This window comes from Phyllostomus discolor, chromosome 3, assembly GCF_004126475.2.
Source record: "Phyllostomus discolor isolate MPI-MPIP mPhyDis1 chromosome 3, mPhyDis1.pri.v3, whole genome shotgun sequence".
NCBI classification, from domain to species: Eukaryota; Metazoa; Chordata; class Mammalia; order Chiroptera; family Phyllostomidae; genus Phyllostomus; species Phyllostomus discolor.
In genome coordinates, this window is record NC_040905.2 from 134607812 (window position 1) to 134630648 (window position 22837).

The 22837-nt window shown below is 43.0% G+C and overlaps 1 protein-coding gene across 8 annotated transcripts in view; it reads right to left on the minus strand.

The window, feature by feature from the left end:
* Window positions 1-22837, minus strand: part of PTCH1 (patched 1) — a 67442-nt gene that overhangs the window by 13832 nt on the left and 30773 nt on the right. For 6 of the 8 annotated variants that reach the window (XM_036021477.1, XM_028531520.2, XM_036021480.1 and 3 more), the window contains 14 exons: window positions 21474-21543; window positions 21282-21373; window positions 19706-19904; window positions 19288-19409; window positions 18352-18499; window positions 17384-17515; window positions 16818-16973; window positions 16046-16144; window positions 15437-15562; window positions 9291-9409; window positions 8266-8668; window positions 7563-7872; window positions 2624-2766; window positions 317-500 (listed from right to left, as the gene is read on the minus strand). In XM_036021477.1, coding sequence (XP_035877370.1) covers window positions 317-500; window positions 2624-2766; window positions 7563-7872; window positions 8266-8668; window positions 9291-9409; window positions 15437-15562; window positions 16046-16144; window positions 16818-16973; window positions 17384-17515; window positions 18352-18499; window positions 19288-19409; window positions 19706-19904; window positions 21282-21373; window positions 21474-21543 — 2303 coding nt within the window. The remainder of the gene's footprint in view (window positions 1-316; window positions 501-2623; window positions 2767-7562; window positions 7873-8265; window positions 8669-9290; window positions 9410-15436; window positions 15563-16045; window positions 16145-16817; window positions 16974-17383; window positions 17516-18351; window positions 18500-19287; window positions 19410-19705; window positions 19905-21281; window positions 21374-21473; window positions 21544-22837) is intronic. The other 2 variants (XM_036021476.1, XM_028531521.2) reach the window with 1 other exon arrangement.

A 22837-nucleotide genomic window follows, 5' to 3' on the forward strand; every position in this document is an offset into this window, starting at 1 on the left:
AAAATAACACTCAACCTGGAGGCGTCCCCAACTTTCACAGGGAACAGCTGGTATTAAAGAGCTCTGCCTGGTAGATGTCTTCGAGTTAAAACTACAAACAGAGATTAGAGACTTATTTCTCAATGTGAAAGAGCACGGGTTGTATTCTATTACGCATCCCCATCTGTCTTCTAGAGTTTTAAACTAAAAGCAATAGATTGTCCTGTTTACACTTTTGAACCCTGGGCAGCAGCAGAGGATGAGGGCTATGACTGAACTGGGAAGAACAAGCTAAGGCGGCTCCATAAGCTCGCAGGCCCTGGGTGAGGCTACTTACTTCTCAGCCTGGTTTCTGGCATGTAGTCAGCTTTGTCGTGGACCCACTCTGGACGGTGAGGCCGGATGTTGGCCTGGGAGGCAGCGTAAGCCACTGGGTCGTTGCTGACCCAAGCAGTCAGGTAGATATAGAAAGCGCTGGGATTAATGATGCCATCTGCATCCACCAGGCGCCGTTTAGTCAGCTGCAAAATGGGAAGAGCAGAGGCCTTTTAGGAGGAGGTTGGGGGTAAACACACTCCTGCCTAGTGCAAGAAGAGGCAGAGCCCGGCCCATAATTTGTAGCAAAGGCTGGAATACCCACAGTTTGCAAGTGTAAAAAAAAAAAATCCCACCTGAACACCTTGGGTTTCTTTCAAAATGCACTGAACAGAGGATGCAAAAATTGGAGTGTTTATAACACACACACACACACACACACACACAGTTCTGCAGATGGCCCAGGAATCAACTGAACCAATTAAATCTGAATGCTAAAAGACTGTCTGCAGCCAAGACGGAGAATGAACAATCTGGAGAAACATATTTATAGGAGGGGAAGGGGGGAAACCTGGCAAGAATCCCTATACACGTCTGTGTGCAGTTAACCTCTGCTGTTAACACTGAAGGAAATGCCACCCAGTAAATGGAGGAGAGCTATAAAAATAAAACAACATCTGTATAAATTTTGCTAACACTAGCCTCCTATGACCTGTGTATTCAAAAAATGCCCATCGCCAGAAAGTGGAGGGAACTGGCGCACAGCCACGGTTTCTCTGGGCAATCTTATTTCTGAGAGGTGGTCACAAGCAGGATGCCACATCCTATGCTGGACAAATACTGTGCTCCCTCTAAGGTAGTCTTGTGGGCTTCGCTTAGGTGAAAATGCCATGAGAGAGATACGTACACACATACAAGTATATTTTTTCTTGTTTACTTTTGATTCAGGCCAGATTCCAATGCTTTTGGTCTTTTAGCAAAATAAAAACACCAGTGACAGCAGTTAACAGACAAAGAGTGAAGGAAGAAAGAGAGTGGAGAAGAATGAGAGAACTAAATTTCAGAGATCTGGATTCAATTAATCCACAGGATATGTAACAACTGTATGTCTTCAAGCCGTCTCTGGAATTACATAGTACAGCTCATGGCCTCCGTGCATGCAGCACCCTTTCTCCCTCCCAGGCAGAGGAAATGATGTGTGTGTGTGTGTGTGTGTGTGTGTGTGTGTGTAGGGGGGAGGACAGCTGGCCCAATCACTTTTGTCCCACCAGTGTCCCTAGTCTCTAAAGCCCAGCCCAGCCACTGGCTATTCCTTCTCTCTCAGACAGGCTCCTATGCCCACATCCTTGTCAAACCTGACAGCACACGGCATGCGGCCATAAAGAACCGAGTTCACACTCCATAATAACTCTGAACAATGTACTTTGTAAATCTGTCACCTTTAATGCCAGCAAAAAAAGGGAGACAATAAACAGAGCTGCTGGGAAGATCATTAGCATGACGTTTTTCTGCCTGAAGGTGAAGCAAGTAAGCTACAAAGAGCAGAGGAAACAGGATCCAGGAAAGCCCATAGTGTTGGAGCCATTTGAAATCTGAAGGGTTTGAACACACTCCCCAACATGCCTGAGGAATCAACAGGGATACGCTGGAATCAAAGTGTCGCAGTGAAGGTACAAACACAGTTGGAATACGATTACCAAACAGCAACAGCTCTTGTTACTAAGAGGCTGAATCCAATTATTTTCCAAGGGGTTGTATTTTTCTATATGTCTTGCTCCTGACAGAGCAATCTGTCTGTCCTCCTCTATGCCTAGGGCCAGGGTGCCCCAAGGGAGTCAAATGCAACAAATCCCCCCATCCTTCTAGTAACCTTTCTGATCTCCTAACCCATTCCGCCCTTCCTCCTAAATTCTGCCCATTCAAGTGACCACTATGCATCCATTTCATCTTTCCAAATTTGATGACAATCAAGACCAGTAAGGTAATGAACTAGAACTCAAAGCAAACAATGCAACACAGCATTTCTAACATGGAAGAGTGCCTGCACAGCCTCGATTATACTTTGTTCTGTTGTTCTGACAGCTGCTCTGGAGGAGGTAAACACACTGTCCCTGCTTGCAGAATGAGTCTCTCTGGCTTGCCTGTGGCCACACAATTAGCTGGTGGGATGAAGTGAATTAGAGCCAACTCAATGTTCTTCCAGCCCCTTATGCCTCAAGGCCCCAGAAATCACAGGCTGGGATCCCAGGCTATGAACCATAGCTGTCTCACCTGTGCCCTCCAACCCCTGGCCCCTGACCCCCAGCTGGGTGTCAGGCAGTGAGAGTACCTGACTGACATCAATGGGTTTATCACGGCTGCCGGTCTGCACCAGGAGTTTATAGGCAAGGACCCCATCCTCTGATCCGTTTTTGTAATTGTTTGGCAGGATTTTCCCAGTTTCCCAATCACTGTCAAATGCATCCTGAAGTCCTAGAAAAGGCAAGTGCGAAATATGTTAGAACCCTTCAGCAAAAGGACCCTGGTCCTAATGGGGTGGCTGAGGACTAAGAGCAGGGTAGGGTGTTGTGGGACATCAGCAGCACATTCTTTGTTATACTTATATTTGTCTTCAAGCCAAATGACACTAGATTTTTCCTGAGTGAACTTCAGGATGCTAATAATCACTGCTTTAAAGGTGGGAATAATTATTCCTAGGAAAGAAATAAATGTTTTACTTTTTTAAAAAGTAACTTCTTTTCCTCCATGACTATTCTAAAAGAAAGTGGGAGAGTGAGAGAGGGGAAAGGGAGAGAGAGAAGGGGGAAGAATGGGGGGTAGAGAGAGAGAAAGAGAGAGTGACAGAGAGAGAATGAGATAGACACACCAGGCTCATTAACTGTTTCATGCCACTGTCTGTCTGGTGCTGCGCCATGGGTTCTTCAATACAACCAGAAATTCCACTAGGAGGGGAAAAACACATTCAAACGCCCAGCTTCAAACAGCAACTCAGCTGCTTCTAGCTCAGGGTGAGTGAACATGATTCTGTCAATTTGTTCCATCTGTTCAACTTGTGCAGCTAATACAAGCTGTGGGATCTGCTGCCAGGTTGTGTAAAGATCACAGCCAACACCTATTCACTCTCGACTGTTCTCTTCCTCTTTGCCACCCTTCCTTAGGAGAGGGGGTGTGGAGGAGAGAGTAGGCAGGGAGCCTGTGCGCGTGTGTATGTGCCGGGAAATACCTCACAGGGTAAATTTGGATCAGATTGAGAACAGGAAGCCACAGGCCAATACAAGGGGGCTCTGTGAGAACAGATGACAAACCGCAAGTCCAGGGAGGGGAAAGAAAGAGCACACTGGGTTTGGGGGATGGGCAAGCCCACCAGCCCACCACACACAGCTGCGCTTGGCCTCTGTAATCAAAACCATCATTACAGACCTGATGGTTTGGCTACAGCTGTAAAGAGATAAGCGTGTTGGAAGAGAAAACAGGGCCTTGGTGACCTGGCCTTGGGGTCTGAGCCATCCCAGTGTGCACATACTCTCCTCTGACACCTCCACCCCCTTTCCACTGCCCTGCTCCCCTCAAATCACCTCCCAAGTAGAGTTCTATGCCCAGCAGCTCAGGAAACCACATCTTGAACAAGCTGTACATGCATGGGTTAGACATGGCCAGTGAGAAGGAGAAGGGTTTATTTCATTTCACGACATGCCTAGAGTGACTTCAAAGACACCCCCAAAAAGTGGGTCCTGTCAGTGCTCAAAATGGTTAAAATCCTGGGATTTGAAATGGGGGGAGAGGGGAGCACAGGATCCTGCTTCTGTGTCTGTCTCTCTTTAAACTAAGCCTTCCTTCCGACATTGCTGTGGGCATTGTTTTTATATGAACAGTTTGGGGATAAGGACTATGGGCTCAGTGGTGAAAGAAGGCCCTGTTAGGGGGAGTGTGGAGGAGCAGCAACAGTAAGACCACCGGGTCGGCGGGCTCCTAACGCTCACAGAGGCTGGTTTTCATAGCAAGGCAGGCACACAACAGGCTGTATTAAACAGATGTCATTTTATTACCTAAAGCTGTTTTTTTTTTTTGGTTTTTGAAAAAAATAAATAGGAGAGGAAAATCAACCCCGCCCTCCTAAAAAGAGAGGCCTGATCTGTTTTCCTCACAACAGAATTTTCATCACTTCAAGGCTCGTATGGTCCTTTAACCCTTTCCCTCTTGACCAGTTAATCCTAAAGAGCAGCTCATGCTTAGTGAGACCTGGGCTGTCTAGGCATTTCACGTGGATTACCTCTAGTTTAATTCCTACAACAGCCTTGTGAGATGGCTTTGTGAGACTTGGAAAGGTAAAACTACATGAGGGAGACACTCCGCAGGCATGTGTTGGAGCTAAGCTCTGGACTCAGGCAGCCTGACTCCACAGCTGGCTTGAGCCACTGATGCTCTAAATTACTCTGAACACAATAAAGTGCCCAGGAAGGATTTGCTGAAAATGCACGGAAGATTAGTAGAGCTAACACAGGCACCAATAACGTCTGGTGGCACACAGGGGGCATCCGAACTCTTGAGTATAGTTTAAAGGTAGTTAACATGCTAAAAATTTTGGCACGCCATACAGTGAAACAAAGGAAGAAAGATCCGGTTTGGGGAGGCCCATCCTGCTGGCAATACGGTTCCACTCATCATCCATGCTGGTGGCCCCCACGTGGCATTTACTCTCCTTGGAATGAGAAACAGTCACTGACTTAATGGAAAAGCTAAGTCCTTATAATTAGTATATTATTTTCTGACTAATCACCAAAAGCTCAAGTAACAGTGGGCTGGCCTAAGTGCACGTACCACCCGTGACTCTGGGCAAGAAACAAGGGCAAGGATTTGCTTCTACTGCCCCTTGGTCAACATTTTATATTCTAACGTATGCACACTGCAGAAAACACTGTGACATTTTACTTATTTTACAGCAGCAAAATATGAAAAGTTTTAGGTAAAACTTCTCTCATTTTATACTAATTATTTCCTGGTGAAAAGTTCTGAGCTAATTATCCCAACTGCCAATGGGACTTTGATATGGGACCCTGAAAAGAAAATATTAACTTAAATTTTATTTGCGTAAGCCAGATGAAATATAAACAAATACCATTTGCATATATGACACACAATGTGGTTTTTATCCCCAACTTTATTTGCATGTGTGTTTAAGGATGACACATGGGATAATTTCTGTATTGCCATTTTGTATTTTTATGAATTTAACCCTCACAACTATTGAAATATTGATAAAGACCAGGGGAATAATATGGTTTTCAATGATAATTCCATTGACAACCCACAAGGGCTCCACCACTGAACAGCCACACAAACTGTTTTGAAGGAGAGATGATTCAATGACAGCTGCTTCCTTGCAGGAAATGTTCAAAGACCAAATCAACCGGTGGATGGGCCCGAAGTACCTCCAGTTGGCCAAGGGTCCTAGTATCTGGCCATTCTGTATCCAGTGCTCTGCTGACCTCCTGACAGTCAGATAAAGTTGGTTCTAAGGCTGACTGGGACCCTGACTTAGGAGCATTCAATGGATCTCACTTGGTCTAGGTGGGTATGGCTCACTTAGCAATCAAAACATGATTCAAATGCACTTTTATAAAGAAAGGATTCTCAAGTCCAACTGCTTTAGGTCTTTAAAGGTCTGAAGACACAGATATAATTTACAATACACTATAAAAAGGTTAACCCTCTGTACTGCCTGGAGACAATACCACCCAGCCCCCTTCCCAAACTCCACCAAACATGCCATACTGAGCATCCACAGGAATGGCCAGAGACACTGAAATCAATTCTACAGCAACCCTTCTTTGCTCAAATCCTGGCAGTGCACTGCAGATCTCTTTGTCATGTGTGGCAAGTTATTTGCATGTCTTTGGCCCATGGAGGGAAAAAAATGAAAAGCAGGGAATCTCTCAACTGTCTGATCCTCTTTTGACTCATTATCCCCAAAATATTCCTTCTCAATAAGACTAGAAACAAATTCAAATTAATCATATGAGCATGTTAAAAATATTTGTATCATGTAGTTTTCTTTGCTTTCCTCAAAAAAAGGGGTCAAATCTGACATAAATGTAATGAACAAGTCAAAGCCAGAAACTGTATTGAACAATTTTCAATCAATGTTTACCATTTCATGCAGGGAAACTGGCTGCTTAAACTTTACATGCAAATATATTGACTTAAGACCAAAAAACAGGCACTTAAATTTGTGTTTAAACAAGTCTAATTAAGTGGGAAATTAAGACAATCATTTGGACAACTTAAGCCAAAAAAATGTTGGGGGCCATAATTATTTGGGTATTTCAGTAACAGCATTTTTGCTTGAATTGTGTGGATAATTATCTTGATTCTCCACTTCACTTTCCATGTGTCAACACAGAATAAATGAACAGATGTTCTTGGAATCACTGAGTACATTCATATTCAGTCAGCAATTAGGACCAAGTTTAGGTCTTTTGTTTTTGTCTCCAGCTGACAACTATTCCCTAGAGATGTTTCCAAGAGCAAGGTAAGAAGCTATAAAAGGCATTTTCTTTAAATTTTAATTGAATTTATTAAGGTGACATTGGTTCGCAAGACCATGCAGGTTTCAAGTCTACGACTCAATGAAACATCTGTCCACTGTGTCAGGCACCCACTGCCCCAAGCGAAATCCCTTTCCGTCCCCTTTCTCCTCCATGTTGCCCTCCTCTACCTACCCCATTTTATGAAATACTGTGAGATGTGATTAAGAATTTTTAAGTTTACCTCATAGCATTTTATGCCAAATCAAAAGATAGTCAAAATATGGAATGTTAAATTGTATTCACCGATGATGCAAAACCTACTGGTGTAGTAGCAGCTATAATTTGGCAATGAGTCAGCCTAGAAATTCCATCAACACTTTGTTTTCACTTGGTCACCCAAACTAGCAATCATCCCCCCTCAAAAGAACTCTAGAAGTATCCAGCTCCATAGTTTATAATGTACGTTCCCATCTCCTAATGCACACTCATAAATTCTCACAGAAGTTCCCGAGTCAACCAGAGAACTGTTTGCATTGTTTTATAGGTAAAAGCCAGTTTTGGGAGGCTGCCCCAGAAACAGTCTATTTAAGAACTTCAAGCAACACTTAGAAGTCAATGAAATGTGTCAGTGTTACATTATAATCTAACACTTTAAGGAACGAAACAAAAGGAAGTTGTGGGACCTGAACACATCATAGACCAAGCACTGACAAAGGACGATGCCCTCCAGCAGCATCTTACCTTGAAGCCAGTCTCGGAAGTAGTGCAGCCACATTTTGGGGAGCTGTTTATTTTCTTCCAACATGACATACTTCACATTACTGAAACTCTCATGAAGGTCATAGAGTAAGTGCTGGATATTTGGGTAGTCTGCTTTCTGTGTGACTATATACATGTTGTAGAAAGAAAAGTATTTAAATTGTGCTGCAATAAAGTCATATTCTCTGGTTTCCCGAGGTACAATGTCTGTGAGGTCCAGTCCATCGCGCACTCGGGTGGTCCCATACAGGCTGATGCCCAGCAAGCCCAGGAAAAGAAAGATCACCACAACCTGCAACAGAGTACAGAGCCACGATGTCAGACCCCGAGGGATGTTGCTGACTCTCTCTGAACAAAGAAGCTGTTTAGTTTATGCCTCACTTTTGCCATCATGCTGGCCCAGCCCTGGCATGCAAATGTCATTCTCCCAGGGGGAAAAACACAAAATCATAAATCATCACATTTTTAAACAACCGCATGAAGAATTAAATGTTTAAAAGTTAAGGAGTTGACCTACATTCACAGAAACACTTACTACCTAGACAGTCACTCCTGTAGAAGATGAGCTCATTAAAATGGCTCCATGCCCCTTAGGAGGGCTGAACTACCTTACATCCAGTGAATTCCCAAGGAACCTGTCTGTTGCTTCCTCAAGACAGTAAGAGACTTCTGTTTGGGAGATTACCTTGGCTTTTGGTTTCAAGAGGAAAGGAGCATAGTGTTTCTCAGCAAAAGATGAGAGTGTCCACTTGGTACAAGGGGGCTCCAGGCAGTGGAGGCCAGAGTCAGAGAACTGGGAGAGCAAGTCCCTTGTGGAGCTTGTGCTTTCGGGGCTCTGGCAGCTGAGGGTGTCCTGCGTCACAGTGACAGGTTGCACAGAGATCTCGGAGAGTGGCTCGGCGGTTGTGTAGTACACATGCGTGTGGGGGTCGTACTCTGTGCGGAGCTGCACCGTGGACTGCATGGTGATCTGCGTCTCGTGGGCAAAGCTGTGGCTGCTGTATGGGGGCGGGGGGCTGGAGCGGGTGCCGTCATGAGTCTCTGTGTAGGCCTGAGGTTCAACCTGAATCACTCTGCTGACACAGGGGCTGAAAAGGGGGGAAATGTGTTGTAAAGGTCACTGAAACAAGGGAAATGCTTGCATTTCTGCCAATGACCAACAATATCCATGTCACACAGCTCTGATTAAGGAGAGAAACAGCACACTGCTTAACTCCACAAACATCGCCTGATTTCTCTATCTGGATGCAGATGCAAGCAAACCAAAGGAGGCCAAGTGGATGGCTGATCCCGAATTTGGCTCATGAAATCAAGTTACATGCTGATGAACCCTTCAAGGCATAATTCCTTTAAAAAACACCTAAAAGGCTCTATTTTTCCAGATCGGTGGTTTTCAACCTTTGTTCTGCCCTGCTCCATAGAGACATAACACACTCCTAACAATGAGCAATATTAGTTTATGATAGAAATAAGTAATTATGAGTATCACAACCTTGAGGCTATGAGAATATTTGGTCTGAGGGGTAGAGAACCCCAGTGATTCTGCTATGCCCCCAAGGAAGGGTCCTCTGTCCATTATCTCTGCTGCCTCCATTGCACTGGTACAAGCCCTGTGAGGTGTGCTTCCTTCCAAGTCCACAGACTAAAGTGTTCTCTAAATGTTACCACTTTGTACCCAAGAAATGAGGCTGCTGCAGCTAGAATATATACCTTGTGAAACAGCAGAAAATATCCAATCTCCTGTCCTCGCGTCGATACAAATCCATGCTGAGAATTGCGGGAAAAATGAGTAGAACCATAGCAAAATTGAAGACCACCACTACAGCCGCCTGGGGGCAGAAAAAAAAATGCAGAGGTCACCAGTACATCTCCTCCCAGTCAGAGAACTGCTTTGAAAATAAAGGTGTTTTAAACATCCTTCTCTCACTTTCCTATTCAAGTGTTTAAACCTGAAATAGATGTTAAAAGTTTCTCATCACTTTGCTTTTCCTTCACCATTAAAAGATCATCTGAGTAGACTAGGCCCCATCATCCTGGTCCTTTCCATGGACCTGGATGATTCCATGAACCTGTAAGGTAAAATGCAGGAATGAAACTGAAACTAGCATCTTGCTAGCAACTGAACTAGACCAAACCTGCAAAGGCAGAACAGAGAAGATATTTGACATGCTTTAATTTAAAATGAAAAGGAACATTTCCCTTTCACAATATTTCTAAGACTTCATGCAGCCCTGATTTTACACTGAGCAAGTTTATATATAAGATGGATTGAGTATATTAAAATGTCACCTTTAAAACATGAATAAAATTTCAAACACGTCCCCTGAGGTTTTTAATAGGCACATTCCAAATAGCCCCTGGAGCAGCCTGTGGGGCATGTGAGTGCAGTAACATAAAAGGTCAAGGAGAGTTAAGCAGAAAGAAATTCCTGTGTGTGATCATAGTATGCAGAATAAATAACTACAGATTCAAAAGTCACTCCATAACCTAGAATAAACATGGGGCAGATTCTGTAGTGCTTTGGCAAATCTCCTGCTGACCTAGTAAAAATCACACAATTGGGCTGTTAATAGAAGAAAGTCAGCAGAGGACAGTTGAAAGGCTCCCCAGTTCAGAAAGGCGCAGTGAGAAACAGCACAATGAAGAAATGCAACTGCAATGCTAAGCAACCAAGAAATCATCAGAAATTTTCTTTCTTTTTGACAATTTAACCTCTTGGAAGGTTTTTCAAAGAACTGCTTAGTTCTAAAACCTTCTCAGACTGGGCACACATATTGAGCTGAGAGAAGAAATCTGACACCCTACCAAAAATCCTAAGAACTTTGCAAAGAACTTTGAATGGTAAGTGAGAATTTATGCTCAAAATGAAATCGCAAGCCCAAGTTCTAGAGATGCCTTTCAATAATCAGTTCCCTGTCAAGTGTACAAAACCAAAAAATAACCAGGAGGCTCCTACTAAAAGTGGCCTGACCCTTATCTTCTTAGCCTGTGAGGATTCCTCATCAATTCAAAATATATGAACACACATAAGGTACTTTAAAGACCTGCAGGATAGGCTGATATTAACAAGCATATTACTATTTTGCCAAAAAGAGTCACCTAACAGCTAAGTACTTAAAAAAGAAAAGCCAGGGCACTATGCTGGGTACTGGAGACCCAAAGATAAGTAAGACAAAATCCTGCTTTCAGGGACTTACATAGCCAGACCTATAAACAAATTACAATTTAGGCTGATTAATGTAATTAAAGTACATACAGGGTTCCACTGCAGCTCAGAAAAGGGAGGGAGCACATGCAGGTGGGGGCGCATGTGGGGTGGGGTAGGTAGTCAAGGAAGATTTTTCAGGGAGATGCAGAAGGCAAAAGAGGACTCTAGCAAGACCCAGAGGGAGAGATGTGCAATGTAGAGGGAATCTGAAAGGTGAAGTCTAAGAGGGACACACCTGGCACAAGCTATTGAGCACTGGTGGGTTTAAAACTGTTAGGGGACCCTGGCTGGCGTAGCTCAGTGGATTGAGCGCGGGCTGGGAACCAAAGTGTCCCAGGTTCGATTCCCAGCCAGGGTACATTCCTGTGTTGCAGGCCATAACCCCCAGCAACCGCACATTGATGTTTCTCTCTCTCTCTATCTCTATCTCCCTCCCTTCTCTCCCTAAAAATAAATAAATAAAATCTTTAAAAAAAAAAAAGAACTTAAAAAAAAATTTTAGGGGAAGAGAAAGGGGAAAGGAGAAGCCATGGCATATTAGGTAGCTATACATGATGCATTAGATTCCTGCAGCAACTAGGAGGCAGACATTCACGTTGCTTCTGACGCTATTATCTAATACTGACGCTATTATCTAATAAAGACCTGCTGGTGCAGAGGAAGGTCACCTGCCTGAGGTTACCCAGTAAATCAGGTTCAAATGTGGGCTTGATGCCTGTGTACTCAGCCTAACAGAGAACTGGGATTTCTTGTTAGATCTGGTCACCCACACAGGGGAGGGGGACGTGGGTTGGGGGAGGACTCCTGACCAATCAGACAATAGGATTCTGGGAAGAATGGGGGTGGAATCCTTTCAGCTTTTTTTACAGTCATTTTTGGAATTAAGGAATACAACATAGATAAGAAACTGGGTATCTCAGTTTGAACAGAGGATGAGGGCAGAGACTATTAAGACCAACCATGCAGACACACACACAGGGCCCAGGTGTGTGGCCTTGGCAGCCACAACGACATGAAGGCATTCCACGGGGACCAGGAATGAACTGGATACCAGCCTCATGCATCGAAGAAATGTGATGAGCATCCTGCTGTCTCTTGGTGGACACGAAGCAATGAGAGAAGAAACCCAAAGCAGTATCCCATCTAAACTCACTTCTCAAATGTTATTTTCTCATTGTCTGAAGACAAATAACAAGTTCAACATTCCCTAAAGTACACCAAAACAATAAAAACAAACAGCAAAGATTTCTCAGTAAAGAAAAAAGAAGTGCCCTCCTGGAGCAAAGGCAAGTTTAAGAAATTATACGTAATTCTAAAAAGATGACAGGGAAGATTGTACACTGTCAATCAATTCTAATTGTGCTTAAAATCAATGTCCCTGCAAGCATCTATGGTGGCCCTGCTGAGACTCTTGCAGAGCATAGAGACAAAGTGGCTCTGCCTAGAGAGGCCCTCATCTAAACCCTCTGACCATCTGGAACAATAAGGCATTCTTTTCTGGGAGTTTCACTGAAGAACATATACCATTCAGTTACCAGCAGCACCCCAGTACAGGGCACTGGTCCTCAAAGAGTTACAGCTAGTGCAGACATGGCATTTGGACATATGGATGAAGATTGACAAGAAGGTGTGAAATGGCTTTCTTGGGGGAAAAAATTCTATGTTTTGGAAAGGCCACAAAATTAGGAAAGTTCCATAGGGAAAATTCTTAAGTTAACATAGGTTTATTATTGGACAGAACCACTTTGGGTTTCTCCCCCTTTTGATGCTTAATATGTAGCACTCTAAAAATATAAATACAGATGAATGCCCACAGTCACAACTTAACACCGGTCACGAAAGGAAAGAAAATCTGCATGATGGTTCATTTCAAATGTCAATACATTTAAAAGGGAACCAGAATTACAGTTTCTGATGATCACTGCAAAACTCATGGTGTAGTCTCTTGTTTTTTTTTCTTATATTTTCTTCTTTTTTAAACATTTGTTTGTTTGACAGAGAATGAGCTGGTGTCACAAGAAGATACTCTTTAATATATGAGGACTCCTGGAAGCTGCTGATGCAATTTTCTAAAGTGATACTCCAACTGTCTTGGGATAGAAATACAAAACCCAGAGTACTCATTTTGCCTCAGTCAGGTGCTTACCTTGGAAGAACTTAGTGTGCTGGATTTTCTAAAAGGCATTAGGGAAACTCATGTAGCGTTTCAGACCACCACACCATAGGAAACCATGAAAGGAGAGTATGCCTCGATGAATCACCAGTGTGTACTGAGAGAGAAGAGAAAATGAGAGAGAGAACAAGACGACGAGCAGGAGCATGAGGCAGAGTAGACAAAGAACAGCGAGGGAGAGGGCAAGCAGGAAGGAGAGGTGGGAGAGAGCGTCCCACTACTAAAGACTCTAGAACAATTTCTTGGTTCCAGAAAACCTGCTGCATTTGAAACAAGAATGGGATGTCAAGTGGAGTTGCTCAGATGCACATCTATGCAAAAAGGCATTCTAAAGCTTCAGTTGCACCAATAACTCAGAGGGCATCTTTTAGTCATCTTTACTGATCTTCCTTAATTACTAAGCAGTCAGATGTATTTTCTTTTCCATGAACTTTGGTCCCAACTTCAGACTTAACTTTACCCATTTATTCACCTACCATTTCTATTTTTATATATATTTATAACAAAAATAAACCTTTTCCTATTGGTTTAAGTTTTTTTCTTTTGGGAGCTGGTGGTCATAGTGATTGGTCCAACCAAACACTAAATATTAAACAAGTCTAGTGTTCCAAACACAGTAGGGTCTTTAGTTGCTTTATCAGTAATTGGAATAATGAAATTCAAATATGATAACTACACAAGAGCTAATCATGTTGACAAAATTATAAGTAGAAACCTAATTTATGATTTGTCAATTTCTCTTCTTGGTCACACTCCTTAGCACCTTTGGTGATTAAAGAGATGAGAAGAGCATGAATGAGCTGAGTGTAGTAACAGCTTAAAAAGTAACATCAAAAGCGGTTTCCTTTAAATACCTGACCATCTTATGAATTACACATCACATTGTAAGGGAAAAGGAAATAAAGAAAGAAAAGGAAAGCTGTTGCTCTTTTCACCTTTTTTGGAAAACAGTTGAAGGTTTAAAATTTAAATGTAGCCTTGACCAGTGTGGCTCAGTTGGTTGGGCACTGTTTCGCAAAGTGAAAGGTCATGGGTTTGATTCCCAGTCAGGGCACGTGCCTAGGTAGTGGGTTCAGTCCCAGGTCAGTGTGTATACAAAAGGAAATGAATTGATGTTTCTCCCCCTCTCTTTCTCCCTTCAGCTCTAAGAATAAATAAAGTCTTTTAAAAAAGTTAAATGTAGTTCACAAACTTTAACAATACCTGTGAGATAGCAAAACCCTGAACCATTTCGGGCTTAGGAAGACCTAAGTGGTCAGCAGCAGTCTTTATCTGCTATACCATGCACATCAAGACTCCTGGGAGTTCCCGCAAATGCAGAGAAATGCCGGTACTTGAGGCTGAGCTCGGAGCCAACCACAGTTGCAGCCCTGTCTGTACAACACTCCGCACTCACGATTCACATAAGCTGGCTCTTTGTTAAAAAAAAAATATCTCTCGCCCTGTCTGGTCTAGCTCAGTGGATTGAGTACAGGCCTGTGAACCAAAGGGTTGCTGGTTCAATTCCTAGTCAGGGCACATGCCTGGGTTGCAGGCTAGGTCCCCAGTAGGCGGTAGGCAAGAGGCAACCATACATTGATGTTTCTCTCCCTCTCTTTCTCCTTTCTTTCTTCTCTCTCTAAAAATGAATAAACAAAATCTAAAAAAAAAAATCTCGATGGCCTCCCAGTGTGAGAGGGCTGCTCTGGAAGGACAGAGCAGAAAAATGTAAGGAAGCCAAACTACTCTGCATTAAAAAAAGGAGAGGAATTTTGAGTTTTCTTTGGTAGCCTATGAGGGGAGTCAGGGACCAAAAGGAAAGAGAAAAGGGGACAGGACAGTTCGTAGAAGCTAACCAAAGAAAGGAGGTAGCAAGGGCCCATCAATGAACCCTCGGGCAGGCAGACAATGGTAACATATTCTCATACAGTGGCATCTAATAACTCAGTTTTAAGTTATCACCTAGCCTGGGCTACACTGCAACCTCCTCTTTATTGTCAACCTCCTATTTGTTGTAAGCTGCCTTGTGTTGGGCTGCTTTAGAGAAATCAGGGGAGAGGGTGGCATGCATGGAGAGTGAGTGTGGAAACTCAGAGGGGCCTTTAGAAGTGGGGATAGCTGAGAAGTAGGGCTGTACCACAGACGAATGCAGAGGACTCCTGCCTGTCTGAAGTAGGGTCTTACTGGCATCCCACATGGAGTGGCCCTGGTACCATTTTAGTTGAAGTATAAAAGAAAGGGACATTCCTAAGGCACCAGGCCTTGAAGATAACCTGGCTGCAGGCATCTGGGCCATAGGACTTAAAAGGAAGCAAAGAACCCTAGAACTCTTTTTATAGGGACTGCCAGATTCATTGCTGAAAGAAGTGTCTGCTCAGGAGGAAGGGACCCAGATGCCAGCATGCTACTTCATTCATGGCAATAGTACCGTCAGCACAGTGGTGGAGGTGCTCAGTATCAGTGCGGCACTCACAGGTTTAATCACTGGAAACTCACCTGGAGGGAGAAGGCCCGCAGAGCAGGGATGGGGATCAACGCGGCCATAAAGAAGGCTGTGACGTTGCTGATGGATGTGAGGGCCACACTGGCTCCCGTGCGCTTGAGGCACTCCCCAGTCCTATCCTGAGGACGAGAAGCCACAGTGCTGAGAGCTGCACAGGGCAGGGTTTCCTCGGAGCACAGATTGTGTGAACAAGCCAAACACACAGCAAAATAAGACAGGTGGGAGCTTGTAACGCTGACGTCAGGGAATAAGAAAGGGGTATCCCCACTTCTGCCTCTAACATGTGCATTGGAAGCGTTTTCAGTGCTATCTACATAGTCATGTGCTTTTCCAAAACACAAAGCTGCTAAATAACATGAATTAAAAGATGGTGAGGGCAAAGTGACCCCCCACCCCCGCCAAAAACCCTCAGAGAAACAAGTGTGCACTTGAAATACACTTGCTAAGATTCTTCTAACTTTACTTATTTACAGCCAGTAACATGTCATCTGACTCTCTCAATTATTTATTGGGGCAGATTGTGGAAAATGAAAGGACAAATACTCAGGACCAGAGGGGGCTTTGGCTGTCCTCAAAGCTTTATTCTTTTGTGTTTCTATTACCTCAAAAGGGATTCTTTTATTCTGTCCTGTTTCACTAAATGCATGTGCCAGAAGGAAAACATCATCCACACCAACACCAAGAGCAAGAAATGGCAAAACCTACAGTGAAAACAGAGGACAGTGAATTAGATGTGTGAGCCTTGACTCTGCCCATTCTAGGGCTATTTAAAACATTACCACCAGCACCCCTAATAGCTAACCAAAGAACAGCTTACATTTTACTCATGGTAAAGCATTTGGTTTTATCTGATAGTTAAATCCCTAAAGTACAGCAGTTTTATTAGCTCCCAGTAGATTTCACATGCTTCTGTTTCTAAGTGCCATGTTCAATGATTATTTTTTAATAAATGAGAAGGAATGTAACTCATCTGAAGCAGTGGTTCTCAGAGCACAATCCCTGGACCAGCATCATCAGGAACTGGTCAGAAATGCAAATTCTCCAATCCTATCCCTCCAAAAATTGAACCAGAAACTCTGAAGTGGGGCCCAGCCATTGAGTTTTCACCAGCCCTCCAATGGGGCACAATGAAGTTTAAGAACCACTGCTCTAACAATTGATCTAAATGTCACTGATAAGGGAAGCGTGCCTACTAATCATCAAGCCCATTCAGATCTGATGAGTGGGAGTGGTTCACTTAGAGATGGCACTCCCCTGAGAAACGTGGCTCCTAGCAGGAAAAGCTGAAGACCCTTTAAGTGACATGGACACATAGGAGGTCAGAGCCTGGGGAGGGGCATTGGTCAACAAAGCAATGGACGGCTCCTTTAGTACCTGAGTTGTTGCAGCGTTAAAGGAAATCCCGATCAATGAGCACAGGCCCAATCCTGCAGCCACTGACAGTGCAACCAACAGGACGCCAGCCAGCCCCACGGCACCCTGGGACTTGGAGCAGTCCCAGCGCAGCATGGTTAAACAGGCATAGGCAAGCTGCAAGCAGAACCGTGGTGGGGGTGGGAGGGGGAGGGGCATGGAGGAATGAAGGGGAAAGGGAGGAAGAGAGAGGATGGAGGGGAGACACAAAACAAAAGCCAAACATTAGAATGTGTAAGGATTCTAATGTTTTCCCCCACCCATCACCCCAAATCAAAAGGTAAAACTTATGAAATACAACAACAACAAAAATTTACATCAAAGACATCACACAAAATGATACAAATCAGAGATGGGCAAACTGCTTTACACGACCACTTCTCTAACTGTTACGAAGCCCGAGCTCTCTTTCTTAAATGCACGTGTGTTAAGAGCAGTTAAAAGCAGGAGCCATCATGGAAAGGTAAAAACCAAAAACCAAAGAAACCCAAACACCCATGGGTTTTGGGGACTGAACTGATTGTTACCATCAGTAAGTAGCCACTGGCCACTCGGATGACGCTGACATCGGAGAAAGACTTGAGGATGTCGTCAAGGGTCGTTGTGGTAAAGGAAAGCACCTTCTGAGTGGAATTCTGGGCAACGCTTTGATGAACTACCTGTGGTCACAACACAAGACTAAGTCCCAGATGAAATGAAAGCTTCAACAAGCTTCAATTGCACAAATGTCAGGGGCATGTCATCTCAACCCACCCCTACTTTTTCTTTATTTATGATACAGTTCTACATAATTCAGGTTTGAACTTGGACTAACATTAAATGACCCTGGGCCTGGGACAGTGAGGGTGACCACTAATCAAGTGAGAATGTGGAACTATGGTGAGCTGGTGTCATTGAAGTTCACTCCCAGAGCTTTATTTACTCGACATGGAGGACTGCCATTCCCCTCTCCATAACTCTACAACTGATTTTCAGTCCCATCAGTTCCGCCTAATCCAAAACAACTCATTCTTATGGGCACTCCTCCCCCGTTCATTTGCTGGCCACCTTTAAAAGGTCACATGCAGTTTGGTAGAGGTCACTGCTTGGGAAACAAAGGCCAGCTCCTGTCACATGACCTAACCAAGGGAACTGCAGCTGTGAACAGATTCTATGCCTTGCTAATGTTTTCCAGACACCTTTTCTTGCTAACCAAGTACTTTTTTAAACACCATCATGCCTAAACTCTGGAGTTCACAACTAGTTAAACAAAATGTTTCAGTGCACCCTAATTAGCAGTAGTGTCACCCAGATATTAAGATTTTCAGTATCGAGAAAAGGGAAAAAAGTTTTCCAAAGTTTTCACCCCAAAAGTTTTCACCCCAGCATTACAGTCTGTTTTGAAAATAAATTCTAATGAAAAAAAAAGTTTTAAAATGTCATTCAGATGAAGTTTTTAGGAACTGAAGGGCTTAACTCAGATTCCAAGGTGCCTGTAGGAAGTCTGGCGATTTACCTCCACATAGGTCCTCTGCCAAGCCTCCAGGATGGCTGCTGCTTTGTCTTCATTCCAGTTGATGTGTGAGACATACTCGTACCCCTTGAAGTGTTCATACATCTGCTTGGGAGTCATTAACTGAAACATGGTCTGCAAGGCGTGGGCACTGGGATGAGGTAGGGGAGAGGGCACAGGTCAGCACCCCCGGGAAGCAGCTCTCACTGCGTAAACTCCCAAATGAGTGCCTCAGCTCACTCCCAGCCATTCTATCCTTCCACACGAGCACATGTTTCCATTAAAACTGGACCTGGATGGTTCCTTTATTTAATAGATTGATGTACCATATTAAAGGTGTAACCTTACAAACCTTTTACAGATAGGCCCCAAAATTAAATTAATAGGCAATTTCCTTTCTCAGTTCTACTCCATGAAACAGGAAAGGTAGAGGAGCAGATAGCTGATAGCTTGACCAGATATGCTGGGCTCACTACTCCTGCATGCTCGCTTGTGCAGAAATCCCAGACGACGACTTTCCCGAGGGACAAATCTCAGACGGAGTGCCTGACACTTGATGGAATGGAGTGCACAAGTGCACAGAGGATAATTCTTGAGTAGCCGTCATTTCTTGGTCTTTCTGTTTAATAGGCTACAATGGAGTTTAACTCCTACTCCTTGCAAACTTTGCTATGACCAATGTTTGTTGCCTGCTTTTATTTATATATACAAAATGGACAGATCTAAAATCCTATAGTCACTAACTATAGTCTCAATGAAAATGACAAAAATGTTATCAAAAAATTCCCCACAATTCAGGCTGGTCTGGTATGCTACTATTTCCTAGCTAGGATAAGTGTTAAGTAGTAATAGAAATACACTTGCAGATGTCAGGAGGGAAGTGGTTTTCAGTACAGGACAAAAATGAGAAGGCTTGAATTTCCCCGTGTATTGGATTACCTGACGAGCTTCCCAGTGCTGTTCTTGACTGTGCCACCAACAATCAGCTCCTCTTGCCAGTGCATGTACTTCCTGGATAACCCATGACATCCGCCATTCAAAACAAGGGCCATATCAAGAGGCTAAAACAGAAAGACAGCCACATAATTGTGGGAATTAGCAGGCAGGTCACATGCCTTGTTAAAATCTAGTGCATTCAGGGCTTGTTTGTTTCAGAAAGAACATTAAAAACAAGGCTAATGAGAGGCATATAGTAAATCTTACACAACATTTTGCTCTATGAACAAATTTAGTTCCACAGACAAATAAACTTATTGAGAATGAAATCTTAAAAATGAAAATAGTAAAATGAAAAGTAAAGGAAAAAAATCAATATTTTTTCCTTGCCCATCCCAAGAAGAATCACTGATGTACTCACTTTGGTTGCATTTTTGTTAGGGGCAGTGGCAGGGCAATCTGGATCAGCCGGATTGAGGCAGGGCCGGTCCATGTAACCATGACCAACTTCCGCCTTATTCAGCATTTCCTCCCAGCTCTCCACTTGATAGTTTATTTTCTTTAACTCTTCTAGGAATTCCAAAGGGTCAAAGTTTGTCCACTGCAAAGGAGGCTTACCTCTGTGAAAGAAATTAGGAAGCAAGACAATGAAAAGAGGCTTCCAAACCCTTAGTAAAATAACAAGATTGCACACAGTGCATGTACTACTTGCAACTGCATGAGGCTTTTTTTGGTAATGGTGCCATTCTGGGACCCCGCCATAAAAAACAAATGCTCCTTTCGGGTCTATCTGTATGCAAACCTAAGTCAGGAAAATAATTCCTGAATGAAGGTGGCAAGCAGACAGCTAATAAATGAGTGAAGGCACAAAGAATTTTTCATTGTCAATATATTGTATTTTAATACCTAAACACAAAGTTAGCCAGTGGTGCTTCTAAACAAAAGACTGAGATTCAAAATTAAGAGGGGGAAAAAAGAGGGAATCACAAGATCAAATTAGCACTTGCTGGCCTAATAACTGCTTTGTAAATGTCATCAATCAAAATATTTGATCTCCATTACCTGTAATAATCCCATACTTATGAGCTCCCTCTGACAGCCTGGCAGTCAACCCCGTAACCCCACTGCTGCCTCTGCCATCACCGCCATCAAGGCCACTTCCCCCCACACTCACTTTTGAATTTGTGCTGTTGACAGACCAGAAAGGCTTTTGGCTGCCTGTTATGTGGTTCAAACCACACTGTAGCTGCTTAACCAGGCTGAAGTCATTATTCAGAATCTCCCAACCAGAAAACACAAAACCCCTTATTTCCCATCTAAAACTGCACACTGAAGGTCAGGGTATGGCCACTGCAAATTGCTTCTGCAGATACGTGCAAGCTAGGACAGAAACAATAACTCAAGCACTAACTCTTACATAATTAACTGAAAATGCCAACATTGATTAACAATTATTCTTTAAATGATGCGGTATATATAATATCCAACTGGTAAACTGAAACATCCATTCCCAGGGCCTTGAAAGATAGCAGATTTCCCCCTTAAATGTCATTAACATGATCCAGAGAAAGGTTAGCCTTTGACTCCATGGGAAGATCTTGGAACTTCAACTCAAAATATTTAGCTCGGACATGTACCCACTAGTAAATTCCCTCTTTAAAGTTAAGCTTGAGCGTAGTCTGCAAAAACTGCAAACATTTTAAAGAGTTAAAAATCACACGTACTCTGGAATCATTTGCATTTTATTTGCATATAAATAGGCTGGTAAAAGTGAATGAAATTTAATGATGCCTACAGAACTTTTTTTGAAAAGAGGAAAAATATTCTGCTGAAGTCCCCTTTTCCCCTCAACTATTCACTCAAAAAATGCACAAAGAATTTCAATGTTTTTATTTCTTGTTCAAAACTGAAACAGAATAAACAATGATAAAGTAACATCAGAAACATTCTAGAGCTTAGAAATCACAGACATCAGAAATCAAGACCGTAGCACTTACAGGAGGTATGCTGTCCCAGACTGCAGCTTAGCCCCTTCCCAGAAGCAGTCCAAAGGTGTGATGATTAAACAAGGGTAGAGATATTCTATTATCTGTCAAAGTTAAAAAAAGTAGACCATGCATTAGGCTAGTGCATACCACTGGAGTGTTTCTGGGGATTTTTTTTTTTTTGTAAGCAGAGAGAAAATCTACCTGATCCATATAACCTGTTTCTGTGATAAGTTCTCCGGATTTGTAACACAAATGTTCCAATTTCCACTGCCTAGTAAAGAGCAGAGACAAAAATTTCTCATTGTAATAAAGTAAGGAAATCAGTGCAAAATTAGAAACATAGAACATATAAAAACAACCACAATTTCAATCACTTTTAAGTATGTCAAAATGAGCAGAGCTTTTGGCAAGTAGAGTCCCAACAAGCTTCCTTTAATGAGTAGATAATACTCAACTGTAATTAACATGTGGGTGTTTATGCAAATGAATGCTACCAAAGTACTTGAGAAGTCTTGATTTTTTAAGCATTCTCCCAATAATCTTGTTTACACCATTAACCTGCTTTTCCACATACATTAAACAGCTTCAGGGCAAATAATTCAGAGTTGAATTATCACAAATTCCAAATAACTGGGGACTAAATCATTAAGGCTTATACTAACATATACCCAGGTGAGAAAATATTACTGACTTTTTTTTAACGGGCAGATAACGGCCTTATTAACAGACAGTGTTCAAAATGAACCTTCCCACTTTCAACCATGAGTCAATGCTGTAAATGGCAATGCCAGGTAGGTCCATTTCCCACTTTACAGTCTTCCCTTCCTGCCTTACAGAAGTGATATTAAATATGCTGACCTACAGTTACCTTTTAGCTATCATGTAAGTATTATTATAGAGTTCTGGTATGCCTAGAAGAGGGCTATATAGGTCCATGCCTTTAGGGAGATAAGCCTAACTAGAAAAAAGAAAATTTGGAAATGGTAAAGGAGGGAAATCCAAGAGAAGATAAAACAGAAACAAAAAACTCTCTCTGAACTGCTCTATTTTACTGACCATCCCAAGGGGTCTGTCTCCTAGACTTGGCCTTTCTCCCCCGTGGAGCCTGCCTACACATTGCTCAGGACCCCACTAAAATGCCACCTTCCTGCTAAGCTTTCTCTGACCAGCACTAACTAGTAAGAACGACCCCCTTTCTCTTGAGCACTGGCTGCTCAGATCTCCTGCACAACACCTGGAGCGCCTGCTGGGGAGACTGCCTGTGTTTGAATTTGTACATGCTTATCTACACTAGTATCTTTCTTCTCCCTAAACTGCCAGCTGCTGAGAGCAGGGCCCAAGTTATCAATCCATTCATCCATCTCTCCATCCCCAACCACCCATCTACACAAATGTTTGTATTTTAATTCCACACAGCATCAACACAGACTAGGACAAGTAGGTTCTCATTTAATATCACTTGACCAATTAACGCTTATTTATGCTCGCTCAAGAAGGATCTGGCTATGTTTAGAAAACACACTGGGCTTGGACACATAAGAAAGGGGATGAAATCTGGCTGTACT